The 17,150-nt window shown below is 52.4% G+C and overlaps 1 protein-coding gene across 1 annotated transcript in view; it reads right to left on the bottom strand.

Annotated features, from left to right (window-relative positions):
* The window catches only part of PRDM5 (PR domain 5), a 184,364-nt gene that overhangs the window by 80,974 nt on the left and 86,240 nt on the right, over positions 1 to 17,150 (bottom strand). The window contains exons 7-9 of the mRNA XM_006772503.1: positions 13,597 to 13,771; positions 2,818 to 2,992; positions 349 to 523 (exon numbers count right to left, since the gene is read on the bottom strand). Coding sequence (XP_006772566.1) covers positions 349 to 523; positions 2,818 to 2,992; positions 13,597 to 13,771 — 525 coding nt within the window. The remainder of the gene's footprint in view (positions 1 to 348; positions 524 to 2,817; positions 2,993 to 13,596; positions 13,772 to 17,150) is intronic.

Here is a 17,150-nt window from a genome sequence, read left to right as displayed (position 1 = left end):
TGAGGCTTGGCCTGCCGCCTCCACGCACCTGCTGCGATTTGCGTGTCTAAGTTCAGATTAGTAAACCAATGAGCTGGGGCGTGAAGGGCAAGTTAGCAAATGGACAGATACTGGTTTGCATAAGCCATGTTCTCTAGTTAAACTCACAACCAGGACGTTTCAAACGCCAACACACTACAGGGAGATGAGTGAATGACAATGACCCTGGGAGCTCTGACCTCCCCGCTCCCGCCCCCCGTGTCTGACACACACACACACACACACACACACACGCACACACACACACACGCAGGTTAGAACCACGGGGAGCCAGGGTCCCTGGGTCAGAGCTGCGCTCTGCGTACGCACTGTCTCTGCAGGGCCTGGCGCACGGGGAACTTCTTCCCGCAGGGCTTGCACTTGAACTCCTTCTCCCCGTCGGGCGTCCGGTGCAGTGCGTGCAGGTGCTCAGCCAGGACCTCCTCGCTGGGGAAGCTGGACTCGCACTGGGGACAGGCGTGGTCCTCGCCACAGCCGTGGCAGCCTGCGCGGTCACAAGGGCGTGGGTTATCGGACGCGAATGAGAAGAGCTCTCAGGTCGCCCCGCGTTTTAAAACCACATCAGCTGTGCTGCCTGGGATCAGAACTGAACATTCGTCTCGTCTCTGTGAACAGGAACAGTGTTGCCCGTGAAAAGTAATAGGAAGTGTGACTACAGAGAAAGACATCGTTGTGGTTTTATTAAATAATTTCCCGTGTATTGTACCAAGTTATTACAAAGTCGTGTTTCACTTTCCCTGCAATGTTAACTGTTCACGGCAAGGAGCTAGTGGTACATTACAAAGGGGAGCAGGTTCCCCCCAAAATGGGTCACCTTGAGCTCACGTTTAGCTGCACGAAGAGACCATCCAGCCGAGGACTATGCTGCATCCGCAAGGGAAATGTCACGTCTATGTGACAGGCCCTGATAGCAGGCCAAGGAGACCCCATTGCTGCTGGCCATCCTGCCCGCCACCACAGCTCTGGCCGAGCATGCATTTAACTTGCATATCGTGTCTCATTATCAAATGAGCGTATATGTAGAAAATGCAGAAAATCTGAAGCAAATAAAATTCACCAACCATCCAGGCAGGAAGAGACAAGCACTCCATCCATTTCTGATGGGTTCTGTGCTTTCATATGTTACACTCAGCCTAGAAAGAGCTACATGGATGATCACACTTCATATGCAATGTTATATGTCGCTCTTTTTTCCATTTAACATGGAAAGGTAACAACAAAAATAATTGTTTTACGTGAAGGTTCCATAATTTGTTTAACCAAGCTCTTCCTTGTTAGACATCTGGGCAGTTAGTTTCCTTCGTTTCTCTTTATCTTGTACTAGAAGTCTGGTGCACAAAATTTGTGCACAGGTAGGATCCCTCGCCCTGGCCAGTGATCAGGGCTGATCTGTGGGGCAACCGGCGGGGTGATCAAGGGGCCTCTGCTGGCACCCACCTTGGCCGGCCTGGGGCCTGCGGGCTGGGGGCAGCTCCTGCATTGAGCATCTGCCCCCTGGTGGTCAGTGTGCAACATAGCAACCAGTCCTTCCGCTCTTTTTTCCATTTAACATGGAAAGGTAACAACAAAAATAATTGTTTTACGTGAAGGTTCCATAATTTGTTTAACCAAGCTCTTCCTTGTTAGACATCTGGGCAGTTAGTTTCCTTCGTTTCTCTTTATCTTGTACTAGAAGTCTGGTGCACAAAATTTGTGCACAGGTAGGATCCCTCGCCCTGGCCAGTGATCAGGGCTGATCTGTGGGGCAACCGGCGGGGTGATCAAGGGGCCTCTGCTGGCACCCACCTTGGCCGGCCTGGGGCCTGCGGGCTGGGGGAAGCTCCTGCATTGAGCATCTGCTCCCTGGTGGTCAGTGTGCAGCATAGCAACCAGTCGTTCCACTGGTTGTTCTGCCATTCGGTCGATTTGCATATTAGGCTTTTACTATATAGGATTATTATTTTTTTAATCTCACCCGAAGATATTTTTTCCATTGATTTTTAGAGAGAGTGAAAGGGATGGAGGAAGGGAGGGAGGAAGGAAGAGAGAGAAAGAAAGAGAGAGAGAGGGAAACTTGGATGTGCGAGAAACACAACGACTGGTTGCCTCCCACATGTGCCCTGACTGGCCTAGGATCGAACCTGCACCCAGGTAAGTGCCCATGACCGGGAATCGAACCCTCTACCCTTTGGTGCGTGGGCCAGTGCACCAAACACGGAGCCACGTCGTCCAGGGCAGCTTCTGTTATTTATTGATTGGTTGGTTGCTTTGGTTTGGAGTTTTATTCTAAATAAAAATAGCAACAATATAAGTATTTAATTCATATGTTTTAAAATCTATTAATTTTGATTCTCTTCACAAAAATAACGGAAATTGCTATTTTGTTAACTAAAGAACAACAGGGGCGGTAACACGGAAGTAGGGGACGTATTTAAGTAATGGACACTATTGCATGTCCTGGGACAAGGGAGATAAAGCCTCAGAGATGAGGGGACCTGCCAGGTCACAAGGCCGGTGCAGGGCTAGAGCTGAAGTCCTCCCTCCTGCTCCACCCCTCCACGCTGCCCTCCCCCCCCATGTGCATCCAGAACAGCCAGGCTTCCCGTGACCATGGCCGTGATGCAGGGCACACCTGTCACCACGCCCAGCATGCTCCCCCTGCTGGCAGAAAGCTGGGTGCACAGCTGGGCACCCCCAAGCGCAGTGCTGGCAAAGCTAGCTCCATTTTGCAACCATCATTCACCCCAGTTCTGTTTCTCCTCCACCTCTGTCCGCTGGGTCGCCGAGGTGAGGTCGTACCTGTCCTGCCAGGAGTGGACTCCCCTTGAGCGAGGTGGCCTCCCCGCTCCGGGGCCATCGGCGGGGTCTGCGGCTCCTCCTCGTCGGCCTCCATGTCGCTGTCCAGGTAGCCGATCAGCAGCTCTGTGTCTGACTCTATGTCTTCAACCGCCAGGTAGAAAATGTTTTCTCCTTCCTGTTGCATGACCAACACAGCTCAGTGGAAACCGGGGAAGTTCCGGCGGGAATTAAGAAGTCATTGCAGAGACTGGGGGGCCATGCACCCTGAAAAGGCACTATTACTGTTTTCATGTCCAGTTAGTCTGGACACTGAAAAGGGAAACTGACAATATTCAGTCATCTTCACATAAAATACAAACGTATGTTATAGACAGTGACACTTACAGACATCAAATAAAATGAGGGTAACTGTTTAATCTTCTGAAAGTGACTGGCGCATCATTAATTGGCCTGTGCCGGCCGCCCTGAGGCCCGTAAACGCATCAGGAAGGACCTTGCTGAGTGTCCTTTCTGCACCCACACAGGGAGTGAGGACATATCAATGAAGTCATGTTGAATAACGTTTCACGCAAAACCGGAAGAAAAACTAACTTTCAAGTCTCAGCACACACCAAGCCCTGAAACCATTTCCAAAGCGCTGGACCGGAAACAGCAAACGGCATGGTACCTGGGCACTCAGAGCATCGTCTGGGTCCCCGTGGCACCCAAACCCCACCTCAGGGGCAGAGGGAGGGGAAAACAAGTCCCACCCACGCACCAAAGCTTCTCAGAAAATTCCAGAAGACAGAAACCAATGGGGCTGAAAGGATGGCTAACCACCGCAAGGGAAATCTCAGCCCCTAACAGACGGGGAGGGAGGCCACAGAAGCCCCGGGGACCTGCACGCCGGCCATCAGTGAGCACGAGGCCTGCTGCCTGGGCCGGCTGCAGGGAGCCACCGGGCAGCTGTGGTCCCGGGAGGAGTGCCGGAAGGCTGGCTTCCACAGGCCTGGGGACTTGTCCTGCGTGGGCTCCTGGCGTGGCTGCTGAGGGTGGAGAGAGGCAAAGCCAGCCTGGACTTACTGAAGCTTGAGGGAAGACGGGGGGCGGGAGAGGGACAAAGACAGAACCTCCAACAGGAGTAAAATCCCACTAGGCCAGCACAGAGGGAGCCTCCTTCTCCTCTGGGGGTCACAGCGCTCGTGGTGAAACGGGGGGCGGGGGGAGGGCCGTGAGGGGGGAGCAGGAGGAAGAGGAGTGTGTGTTTGCACGCATGCATGTATGTACTAGTTTGTATACAGAAGAAAGACTGGGAAAATATGCATCAAACTGTTTACAGTTCTCCTTTTGGGGTGGGAGAAGGGGGAGTCTATATTCAACGCTCTTTTAGATTTTTCCCTCCACAGACCGATTACTTCGTAATTTTAAAAACAAAATACACTAGAAAATGCCTTGGAAGCGAGAAAGGATGGTCATGTCCATCGGATACTGCACACAGGAGGCTGGGGTCCAAGTTCAAAGCCGGGAGCACACCCGACCACGGGCTACAGCTCCTGAAAGGAGGCGCCCGGAACACTCAGACCAGTGGTTCTCAACCTTCCTAATGCCGCGACCCTTTAATACAGCTCCTCATGTTGTGGTGACCCCCAATTTCATTGTTACAAATTGAACACAATTAAAGCATAGTGATTCATTACAAAAACAACATGTAATTATATGTGTGTTTTCCGGTGGTCTTAGGCGACCCCCAAAGGGTTCGCGACGCACAGGTTTAGAACCGCTGACTTAGAGATTCCTGGAAGGTTTTGAATCCCGTGCCTCCGAAAACCTAAAAAAGTGAGGTCTAAGTGAGAACATGGAATTAGCTTCCAAACAGCCATTACTCTGTGTGCAACACACACCAACACGCACCAACACGCACCAACACACACCAACACGCACCAACACACACCGACGCAGACACGCAGCACAGCGCTCGCTTCTTAAATTCACGCAGAAGCAGCACTCTCCGGGAGTCGTAAGCCACTTGCTAAGCGTTAGCCAAAGCAACCGAGGACGCTCCCGGCGAAGCCTTCAGAACAGTCATAAATCTCCGTGCTTATCTCGCCAACACCCAAGGAAGCTAATTAGTTAAACGTCTAGCGTACGTATTAGTCATTAATGTGGTGCCGGCCTTCGCAGCGCCAGGAAAGGAGCAATTTTTAATTTTAAAACGTGATACACGGACTGAAACGGCCCACAGTCACAAGACGCAGCATGCCTATCCGGGCTCTGACACAAGAGCAGGTCTGAACGCAGCAGCCACTTCAATCTACTGAGCGGAATGGCAGCGCTGTGGCTCCGGGACCGCCTGCAGGATCCCCCCTGAGAGCCAGGGGCGTGGAGGAGCAGCAGTGTCCTTCCGGCTGTGGCTCCAACCCATTCACTCTAGGGGACTGTCTAGACCAGGGATGGCGAACCTTTTGAGCTTGGCATGTCAGCATTCTGAAAAACCCTAACTTAACTCTGGTGCCGTGTCACATATAGAAATTTTTTGACATTTGCAACCATAGTAAAACAAAGACTTATATTTTTGATATTTATTTTATATATTTAAATGCCATTTAACAAAGAAAAATCAACCAAAAAAATGAGTTCGCGTGTCACCTCTGACACGCGTGTGATAGGTTCGCCATCCCTGGTCTAGACAGCTTCTCCTACCGCTGCCTGATCAGGGCCTCTTCCCGTCCCCTGGCTACCACAACGGCTTTGAGAAGTTTCCCCTCAATTGCCTCCTGGCCTACAGTGAACGGGTTTCATCCCTCAACAGCCATTCACTGACCTTCTCCTCCTGTCGGGGCCTCCCAGCGGGAACCTGCCAGAGGCCTTGCCTCCGGACTCAGGGTGATCTCCGCACCTGCTGCCTCCCCCCAGCCACCGCCAGCCCGTGGGCAAGAAGGCGTCAGGCCCATTGGCCCAGCCTCAGACTTAGCATCCGCTCCCTGCCGGCATCCGCCCGCCCGGCCACTTACTACCAGATGCTCACATGTTCATGTTCAGATCCCCAAATTCACTATCGCAGCCACCACGGTCGGCCGCTGGGTTGGATGGCACTGCCCTACACATAGTCCCTCCATCACAGCCACTCCCTGCATGACACCCCACGGGCTGGCCGCCTCCCGGTACCTCTGGGTTCCTGCCACCGGCTCTGGGTGATTCCGCTGAAAACGCTTCGCTGAAAGAGGCTGTTCGATGTCACAGCCTGTCCCAGAGCAACCGCTCTCAGCCTCTGGTGGCCGCCGTATTGGGGACGGGGAGACCCCCAGAGGGTGACTTGGCAGCCGTCATCATCTCCTGCATCCCTGCCCATCACTCAGAATTTCTTGTGGTTTTCAGGCTTCTTTCACTTGGTTTCATGTGCACGTCATTTTCAGCTACTTACTTCTCCTCTATGCTGTTCGTTATACCAAAAAGTGACAAGAGCTTGCCCGGACGGTGTGGCTCAGTGGTTGAGTGTCAACCTATGAACCAGGAGGTCTCGGTTCAATTCCCAGTCAGGGCACATGCCCGGGGTGCAGGCCTGATCCCCCCTGGGGGACAAGCAGGAGGCAGCAGATCAGTGATTCTCTTTCATCGTTGACGTTTCTGTCTCTCGCTCCCTTTCCCTTCCTCTCTGAGATCAATAAATGTGTATATGTGTATATATATATATATATATATGTTAAAACAGCTTAAATGCCCAAAGATGTAAGTTAGAAAGATAAAATGTCTAATAATTGGTTTTAGAAGATTTATTAAATGTAATATTTATGGAAAAAACTGTACACTATATGTTTATATATATGTATTGTGTGTGTGTGTGTGTGTCTGCACATGTGCACACGCGTGTGCCTCCAAAAGAACAAGCTATCGCCGAAACCGGTTTGGCTCAGTGGATAGAGCATCAGCCTCCGGACTGAAAGGTCCCAGGTTCGATTCCGGTCAAGGGCATGTACCTGGGTTGCGGGCACATCCCCAGTAGGAGATGTGCAGGAGGCAGCTGATCGATGTTTCTCTCTCATCGATCTTTCTAACTCTCTATCTCTCTCCCTTCTTCTCTGTAAAAAAATCAATAAAATATATTTAAAAAAAAAAAAGAACAAGCTATCGACAACGGTGTTAATACAGCTCGTTTCTAAGCAAAGGGGCTTTGGGGAATTCTGCATATTCCTCTGGCAGTCCCTATGTTATGATCTTTCTGGAACTGGCATGTAGTACTTGGGGGTAAAAGAGAACAATAGTATGGACCCTGCTCCTTGCTGCCAGGCAGTGGCCGGTGGGCCGCAGTGCCTGGCGGGGCTGCCAGGGCCCAGTCTCTCCCTGCCATGAATCAGCCAGGAGACCCCACAAGCCGCTTCCTCTCTCAGCCCCCAGTTCCTCATCTAGGAGGTGGGGGGGCATAACAGAGCTGCTCTAGGCGGGTCACGAGGAGGAAGACCCAGCAAGGTGCCCGGCACGCGGTAAGCCTGCATGACGGGGAGCGCTCAGTGTGCGATAACTCTGGAAATCCAGTGGTTACAATACTTTCTTTTCTTTCAAAACTGTCACACAAACCAAGTTGCTCTGACACTGCGGCTTTTCACCAAATGTCATCTGGCCACACTGAGCTCCGCCGAACCCTGAGCCAGCTCCCCGCCGCTGCCCACTCTGCGAGGCCCTGCCCCTGCGGGCCACTGCCCTGCCCTCTTCGGGCTCACCCCCTCCCTGGCCTGGTCCTCTGCACCACCTGCTCCTCTGGTCTATCCTTAAAGGGCCAGGCACCCGTTTTGCCTGGAACTGAGCTGGGTTCAGTCAGGGCGTGGGCTAAGTCAGGGAGCCCAGGCCACACTCACTCCAGCCGTGCTCTGCAGAGCCACTCCGCCCCTCACGGCCTCTGCCCGTGCTTGCGGCCCACCCCCTCTGCCGCCCAGCCCAGGGCGCTGAGCACACAGTCCTGTCCCCCGACAGGCCTCCCCGGGGGCTCTGTGACCTGAACCCGCTTGGTCCTGGCGTCCCAGCGGCCTTCCCGTGAACCTGCCTCCTGTGTCCACCTGGCTCACCTCCCCTCCACAGCCCCGGGCGCACGCCGGTCTCCGCGTGGTCACAAAGCACCGCTGCTGCTGCTCGGCCCACCCCGCCGCGACACCCCTCCAGTCCCCTGAATCCACGCAGGGGAGCTCGCTCTGCCTCAACTTCAGCTGGAGCTACTGTTCATTTCTGTGCTTCTGTCACGTAATTCATGTAATCATGGCTTTGCTCGCGTCCCACAAGGTGACTTCCTGAAGGCAGGGAACAGGCATGCCCATCGGCCCCGCGGCAGAAGCCATCCCCGTGACCGCGGCTCCAACAGGTCACAAACAGGAATTGTGTGCGCAGAACTGGAATGCCCACGTCTACAGAAGAACAGCGCCCATTAGGAAACACGCTGGTAAGATTCCCCTTCAGCGCTTACAGTTGGGCGCCCAGCGCCGTAATCCGGGTCGGAGAACGGCCACCTGGAAGGGCTGCCGCGAGGAGCAGAGGGGGCGCTGAGATGTACCCAGATTCCTGACTGAGGAGGAAGCACCCCCACTTCCTGACAGACTATGTGGGATGCGAGCGAAGGGGCAGGTCATGGACAGGTCCAAGGTGAAGTTTCCCCTCAAGCGTTCACAGATGTCACTCTGTTTAATGGTAATTCTTCCTAAGTGTTCAACATAAGACACCAGCCACAGAAGTTTGCTTTGAACTGTCACACTGTGAATCAGAAGGCGCCTTAATCAATAAGCCACATTGCAGAATGTCTCTGTCAAAGTCTGGGCCCCAACATGGTGGAAGTCTTCCCTATTTATACTTTTTTCAGCTCTTTGTCTCCCAAATTTGGAACGAGACTTCCAGGCCTTCTGAGGAAGAAGGCCTGCATGCTGGGACAGGGCCGTGAGACCGTATCTCAAGGCCTGGCCTGGTGCCAGCAGTGACAGCTCTGTCTGGGGCATAGTTTACGGCCTCTCTGGAGTGGGGTGACACGCCAGGATCTGGCGCTTAGGGCAAAGGGGACGGTCCAATCCATGCTCATAGCATCCAAACTGCTGCTCTGTGTGGAGACTCAGTCTCTCCCAGCTCTGCCATGTTGAAGGCTCTGGGAACACTGCCTGGTCTGTTCTCACACGGGCAGGGTTCGGGGGGGCAACTGCTAAGTCACCAAGCCGGTCTCCTGGTAACGGGGACCCAAAATGACTTCAGAACTGGGCACAGCCATGTCGATACCACAAGCTCAGCTCAAGGCCCGGTGCCCTCTGGACTCCCTGAGGCCATCCCCGCAGCCTGACCCCTCGGGAGGAGAGCAGGTCCCAGCCAGGTCTCCATAGGCTGCTCTTCCGTAGACACCAAGCACTTTTCATTTACGTTGATAACATTTTGCACAAGTCCCGGGAGGATGAAGGAAACTACATCCTAAAGAACGTGAGCTGTAACCGTTTCTCTGAAAAGTCCAAGGAATTCCACGTTGCAGCTCTAAGTGACCTAATTCTGTGCTTAAACAAATAGTTTCCTATTACAAAAGTTTTGAAAGGTTGCAGAAACACTGAGGCCAAATAATTTTTCAACTATGATATGTACATTTTTTCCCCTCAGCGCTACAAAACTAACAGTTAAGGATCCTCCATTTCTCATAGAGCTTAGGGATTCTTTTGGTTCATTTTAAGCCACATCTTTCATATTCGGAATTTCCTGGTTTACTTGGGACATAGTTTTCAGAAGTCTGAACAAACAGTTCACCTAATGATTCTGAAATGTGTGCCTGTGGAGAGAACTGCTTGCCTAGGAGATCCTTCTTCAATAATTCAGATATTTTAAATCATGTCCGAAGCAATTTTTCCAAAAATCTAATAAGTTATAAAACTAGAAATATAATCGAGTCTCCACAAAGAGTTCCAATCCTCCGTGAAAACAGACCTTGCATTCTTAATCCCTTGTCCAAAAAGAAAATTTGGACCAAGTATTGACGTTTTCCACCAAGAAAGCCACAGAGCTGCAAATGGTTCTCATTTACGCCACTCCTGGGACGTACAGCTCAAATAAAAAATTTCCTGAATGCCCCACATTTCAGATGCCATTTGGAATGCTGGGGACTCATAATATTATGCAGGACACAGGACGATCTCCTCTCACCAAGTCCAAGCTTCTGGAATGCGACCCCCAGGAGGCTGCCCCCACCAATGGGGAGGCTGGCCGATGGCAGCCAAGGGAACAGTTGGGACCCAACTGTTCTGCTCTCTGCCCCCAGGGCGGATGCGAATTTGAGCCCTGAGAGATCTGCTGCTTGAGCTACTGTTCAGGTAGGAAAAACGCTACCCTGGGTGAGCGAACACAGACCCACATTTTGCTCCTCAGCAAGAGATGTGATCATAGTGCACGCTCCTCCCTCTGAGGTAAAACGGGGTTATGAGGAATTAAGGCCGTCATCACTTCCGCACCAAAGATGCTGCTGGGGCCTCTGAACAGACGCAGATTCTAACTGGGTTCAAGCATGAAGCTTCCTGGAGCCTCTGGCTGGTTTGTGGTCCATTCTGGTCCCGCCCACCTCACCCCCGTCAGGTTCCACAGTCACCTCTTAGAGCACTGACGGTGGGAGAGTCGGCTTCTGCAGACCCCTGTTTCTTCCAAGAAAAGAAACACCACTGATATAGAGGAAGAAAAGCACTACCGGGTGCACTGAACAGACCTGGGCACCGTGTCGGTCTTGAAAACCATAGTTACTCACAAAGAGAGACCTGCCAGGGCCCGGTCTCAGTCGGTCTCAGTGGCTCAGTTGGTTGGAGCATCATCCCATACATCAAAAGTTTGTGGGTTCGATTCCCTCTCAGGGCACATATCTAGGATGGGGATTTGATTCCCCAGTCAGGGCATGTGCTGGAGGCAAGTGATGGATGTTTCTCTCACATCAATTTTTCTCTCACTCCCTTCCTCTCTTTCTAAAATCAATGAGTATATCCTTGGGTGAGGATTTAAAAATAATATTTTTTTCTTAAGAGAGAGAGAGAGACCTGTGGGATAACAAGAGCATAGAGGGGGCAACTGTGGGAAATAAAAGACGGAGACAAACACGCACTGACAGAGCATCCCTTTCGCTAAAGGGGTCGCTCGCTCTAAGGAAAACGCAGGAGGGGAGCAAGGATGGCCTGCAGGACTCTCACGCAAAGCCCAAAGCTCAGCACGGACACCCGGAAAGACAGGGGCAATGGAGAGAGGCACTGATGCTACAGAGAAAAACAGCAAAAAACAAACAAGTAACAAAAAAACAGGAACGAGGAAAAAATTCCTCAACTAAAGGAACTCGAGGAAAGCTTAAAATCATTGCCTAAGCATAAGAAGAAAAGGATCTAATTTGAGCCCTAACCAGTTTGGCTCAGTGGATAGAGCGTCGCCTGCAGACTGAAGGGTCCCAGGTTCGATTCCGGTCAAGGGTATGTACCTTGGTTGCGGGCACATCCTCAGTAGGAGGTGTGCAGGAGGCAGCTGATCCATGTTTCTCTCCCATCAATGTTTCTAACTCTCTATTCCTCTCCCTCCCTCTCTGTAAAAAAATCAATAAAACATATATATATCTTTAAAAAGAATCTAATTTGGAAAGAATAACATTATCTAAAACCCAATAATAAAAAACCTACAAAACAACAGGGTAGCCAAGTAAATGTCATAGCTCTGTAGGCAGCACTGAAATCAGTAATATTTACAAAGAAAACCAGACGGAGTCTATAAATTAAAATTATGACAGAACTGAGACCTCATGAGATGAGTTTGCCTCAGGAAACTACAAAAACAGATAAGATACCTGAAAAGAATGAATGTCTCCACATTAAAAAAAGATCCGTCTAAATCGGTGGCTGGATCAACTGGATTAATGTGTGTCATAAATAATTTTAAAAAGTTGTTTGAATATATCCGGCTGCCAAAAGATCCCATTCTCCCCTCTAGGAAGAGCCATCTCTCATTTTTCCATAGAAAAAGAGATAGTAATCACACTGGGTATCCGACACTCATTTGTACTGAAAAAATGTGGACAGCCAATGACATCAGGAAATGAAATTTCTCCAGGACTGTGGCTTCTGGTAAATGTACAACCTAATTCTGTGCTTTCTGCCTCTTGCCACTGTTGGTTTCATACTCACAACCAGTTGACATCAGCATGATGCTCAGCCAATATTAAACTCTCAGAAATTTTATGAATAAATGACATGATGTGTGTGAAGCTTCTAGAACATCACATACAGTAAATACTCAACGGAATGTTGGCTCCATTACTCTTTTCCCTTTTCTGCAGTTTAAGATCCAGGGGCAGGGTTTTCACGTGTGATCAGTTTCTCAGCAGAATATTTCTTTACTAGAGGCCCGGTGCACGAAATTCATACACAGGGGCGGGGCAGGATGTCCCTCAGGCCAGCATGCACCCTCTCAGGACCTCTCAGGAGATGTCCGAATGCGGGTTTAGGCCCAATCCGGCAGTCGGACATCCCTCTCACAATCTTGGACAACTGGCTCCTAATCGTTCACATGCCTGCCTGCCTGGTCACCCCTAACTGCCCCCCCACCAGCCTAATGGCCCCCAATTTTCCCCCCTGCTGGCCTGGTCGTCCCCAATGGCACCCCCGGCCACCAGCCTGGTCGCCCCACACAGCCTGCTGTTCAGTTGTTTGGTCATCCTTCACTAACCCCCTTGCCGGCCTGGTCGTAGGCAGCCATCTTGTGAGGGCGTGAGGGTTAATTTGCATATTACCTCTTTATTATATAGGATTCTCTTTATCACCTAAGTCCAACTCACAGTTTGCACCGGAGCCTAACATTATAAGCAGCGCTATGCTAGAAGACAGGAACACAAACTTCAAAAGCCATGGCTCCCTCCTAGGACCATTATTTTACGTGTCAACTTGCTGGGCTCCGGGGTGCCCAGGAAGTTGTCCACACATTCCCTGGGGTGTTTTGCATGAGCCTGACACCGAAGCAGATGGAGGTGAATAATGGTGAGTAACGCAGACTGCCCTCCACGGTGTGGGTGGGCCTCATCCAATCCATTAACAGCCTGAGTGGAACAAAGGGTGCTCCTCCCCCAAGTAAGGAGAATTCTCCCGCCTCATGACCTTCCACCTGGGACACCTGCCCTTCCGGTCCCACAGCCGATGACGAGACGTCGGCTCCCCCTGGTTTCGGAGCAGCCTGTGGCCTCTGGACTCAAGTGGGCCATGGGCTCTGCAGGTGTGGGTCTTGCCAGCCTCTTTCCCCCACAAGCTAGTTCCTTATAACAAATCTCTGTGCCTCTCTGTTCCTAAGTAGGCAGGTGGGAAGTTAGGTAGACAGACAGACAGATATACACCCTCCTGGCTGCTTCTCTGGAGAGCCCTGGCTCCCACACTCTCCTAAGAAGTTCAAAGCTGTGGGATGCTCCTGAGAACACTTCCTCCAGAGAGCCTCGCCCAAAGATCAACGGACCATCGCGAGAGGAGCCAAACGCGCGAGCAAATTAAAAACCGATCGATAAACATCCACGGGATGAATCAGCAGCGCTGGACAGCAGGAGCCGCCAAGACAGTATCAGAGCATGTAGCTCATGCCCTCCGGGTTCTCAGGACGCCGGGTCTGGGCCAGGTCGCTGCGGCCGCAGCGTGCCCGCTCCTGCACATGCCGGTGAGCTGCGATGGCTCTGCTTTTGCGAGTTCCTGACTGTTGATAAAGCAGGTCACGGGGGAATCAGCTGAGCACACGGAGCCCCGTTACTAAGGAGTTGAGCCCCTCGCTGAGCACCATACGAATGAGAGGCAACAAGCTCACCTGAATGGCAGCCAAGTTCTTCTGCTCCTGCGACGGGGCCTCGTGCACGAAGCGCAGCCAGTTGGAGTGGCGCGGGTTGGTGGCGTCCAGAACGTACAGGACCTCCCCCTGGCTCCCACGGACCTGCAACACAAAGGCCGAGGTCCCGGAGGTCAGCATCAGGGCTCTGAAGCCACTGGGGTCGGAACACGGCGGTGTACCCTAAGTGTACCCCTTGCCTGTTGGCAGGCATTGAACAGACGCCGGTTAACACCCCTGCTTCCCCGGAAACACGCAAACCATCCGGGCCCGCTGCTCCGCCTGGCAGGCCCCCGGTGACTCACAGTGTCATCCGCTCTCAGGAACCCCACACCGGCCGCTCTCCTCCAGTCGAGATGATCGATTCCTCGGTTTATCTTTTTTTAAAATACATTTTATTGATGTAAGGGAGGAAGGGAGAGGTAGCGAGAGATAGAAACATCAATGATGAGAGAGACTCACAGATCAGCTGCCTCCTGCACGCCCCCTACTGGGGATGGAGCCTGCAACCCGGGCCTGTGCCCTGACCGGGAATCGAACCGTGACCTCCTGGTTCATAGGTCGATGCTCTACCACTGAGCCCCGCCGGTGGGCTGGTAGGTTTATCTCAGTAGGTGTGTCACAATTGCAGTTGTGAAGGGAGAACTATAACTGCAGCCCACCCCTGTGCTCCACGGAAGAGGGGGTACTGCTGGGCTCCCCAGTTGGCAGATGGGGAGCTGGAAGGACCCTTTTGATTGCTCTCCACACTTGCTTACTGGATCCTTTTCCCGTGCAGAGGTTGCTGGCCTCGCCAGTGGACCCCACACCTGCCAGCCATCATGTCCCCTGTTAACCAGCGGTGAACAAGCTGGGTCCACTCTGTCTTTCCCTGCCTGGTTCGTGGCTTGCTGAGGACAGTGGGCTGGTTTTCGGTTTCATGCCCTGAGCCCTCCTCATCAGACCAACTCGGCTTTCCATTGGCGGGCGGGGTACCTGCCAAAGGAGCAGGTGCTCCACTGAACATTCTGGAATCCAGGTTGTTCAAATCTAGCTTCTCCAAGACCTGGCATTGCAGGCTCTGGGCACTTGCTCTGCTTCATAAAACACCCACCAATCTGTCCCCTGCGCACTTCGTGTTGCCATGGGAGCCGCATCCAGGGAGGAGGGACAAGGAGTGAGTGACCAGCCCTCAGACCCAGCGCCAGGCAGCAGAGCGTTACTAAGTTCATCTTGGCAGACTTGGGCGGGAAAAGCACGTTCCAGAGTCTTCTGATCCTACTGTATCAGATAAAGCAAAACCAGCCAACGAACTTCTCTTCATGATACATCTGGACAATCATTCATCATCCGACAAATATGTGAGTCTCTTGCTTATGGCCGGGACACTCTCCACGAACGAGGCCCCACAGCGGAGGAACCAGCACAGACCACAGCCCCAGGGGAGGGACACGCTCCACGCTCCACAGAGCAGGAGCAGCAGAGTGAGGGCTGAGGGCTCGTCGGAGCAGGTGACCCGGGACGGCTCTGAAGGAAGGACGCTCCAGTGGAGGGCGGGGGAAGGGGCCAGGCAGGGAGCAGAGGGACGAGGCAGGTGGAAAGGCCCTGTTCTGGGAACGGCAATGAGGCCCCGCTGGAACAGAAGGGGCGCGGAGAAAGTGGTGGGCGCTGAGATCAGACGGACGGAGATCAGACCGACGGGCCAAGGTCAGACCCTGCACGGCCACAGGCCGTCCTGAGGCCACTCCAGCCGTTCGATTACCTGCTCACGGGACTGCCCTGTCTCTGCTCCTGGGAATGTCTGAGACGTCGGGAGAGAATCTGGGCCAGCCTTTCTCCCTCCAGAGAAACCACATCCACGCCCCCCAGATGGACAGCTGTGACTCCAGTCTCTCTTTATCTTTTTCATCTGATTCCGAACCCTGGGGCAACAGTGGGGCATTTTTAAAGTCTCACAAACAAAGAAGACAGAGCTCCTCTCGGGTCCCGTCCCAGCCTCTAACCAGCCTTTGCAGCCTATTAAGGTTCACCTGCAAAGCACCGTCTTCTCGAATTTGAATTTTCACGGGAATGAAACATGTTGGCTACTGTCCGGCTTAGGGCGCAGCCTGCAATGCAGCCACATTCTCGTCCTGCCGTCAACCACCCGATCCCAGACTCTGTCTGATGGGCACCGTCTTCCCCGCCAGCGCGTCGGCTACAGCGGGAGGCAGACGGATGAGGCCCCACGGGAGATGGAGCCCTCGTGCTCGCACGGCGCACAGCTCGCTGTGACTGTGCCGCTTTATGGCAACGACGCCATCACCGCCCGGGAACGTGGCTGTCCTGCCTGTTAGATGCCGGCGTCCCTGGTCCAGGGTCCGGGGAAGTGCTCCCTGGGGCTGTCCCTCTCCGGCCGCGATGACCAGGACTGAACACGGTCACCGCTGGCCTCCCTGCCCAGCAAGGACAGAGGACATCACCACAGACTCACCTCAGGAAGAGGACAGACACCCTGACAGGTAAGCGAACGGGAAAAAGTGGAAATAGGTCATCAATACAAGTTTTCGTAATTGTCGGCCTTGTCGTTGTGAAATTGGGTCCACTGTAGACCAGGGAGCACATTTAGTGTTTGGGTGGCTGGTTGTCCCAGGGCAGGGCTGCAATGTCACGGACGTTATTTCCCTTCAGTGATTCCGAAGGCCTGAGATGTCTCACTCGCTGCATGCAGGCCACCAGGCTCCCGGGGCAAAGCCAACGGGACAGACATGTCCCGACGTGATTGAACGTAACCGAGAGAACTCGATTCCACGAGCAGTAAAATGAATGGCAGGGACACACACTCAGTTCCCCGCACACGCACGGACGCCCTCAGCGAGGAACCACAGAATGTGAGGCTGTGACTCACTGATAACAGCAAGGCTGTGTGTCCACGAGTAGTGCGATGTCTTCTGAGTGTAAAATGTCATATTTTCTCACTTAAATTTCAGGCGCTCTTTTGCCGTTGGGTGTAACGAGGCAGAAGCCTCTGCCGGATGCTGAGTTAACCAGAACTCAGAGTATCTTCGGGAGCACGGGTCACCCAGGGGGTCAGGCAACCGATTCTGACGGAAGCCAGAGGGGTGCGTCCACACACCCGCAAGCTCACCCTTAGGGAACGGCCGTCATCTGTCATCGCTAAGCAAAGGGCATGATTCTTTCCCTGCTGATTTTTCAAAGGATTCTGGCTAAGTCTTGCTTTGATTCTTATACACACACACACACACACACACACACACACACACACGTACGATACTGGACCCTCCTTAAAATAAAGCAGGACACGTGGCAGAATCAGATGCGGCTATTACACAGCCTTGTTTGTGGAGCAAATGAAAAAATCATTACATGTTTTATTGCATTTCAGAATCTATTTACAACTGCCTAGTCATTCCGAGTTTGGATTTTCCTTTCAAATGAAAGCCCTGTAAAAAAAATTAATAATAATAGAGAGGGATATTATATTGGAAGAATGGTAGTAGAACTGTAAAAAAACCAAAATAAATTATGCCATTGCTGTTCTTTAACATTCATTCAAC

This window comes from Myotis davidii, unplaced genomic scaffold, assembly GCF_000327345.1.
Source record: "Myotis davidii unplaced genomic scaffold, ASM32734v1 scaffold446, whole genome shotgun sequence".
NCBI classification, from domain to species: domain Eukaryota; kingdom Metazoa; phylum Chordata; class Mammalia; order Chiroptera; family Vespertilionidae; genus Myotis; species Myotis davidii.
The sequence above is the reverse complement of the archived record's forward strand: the minus strand, read 5'-3'. Positions and strand labels throughout refer to the sequence as shown.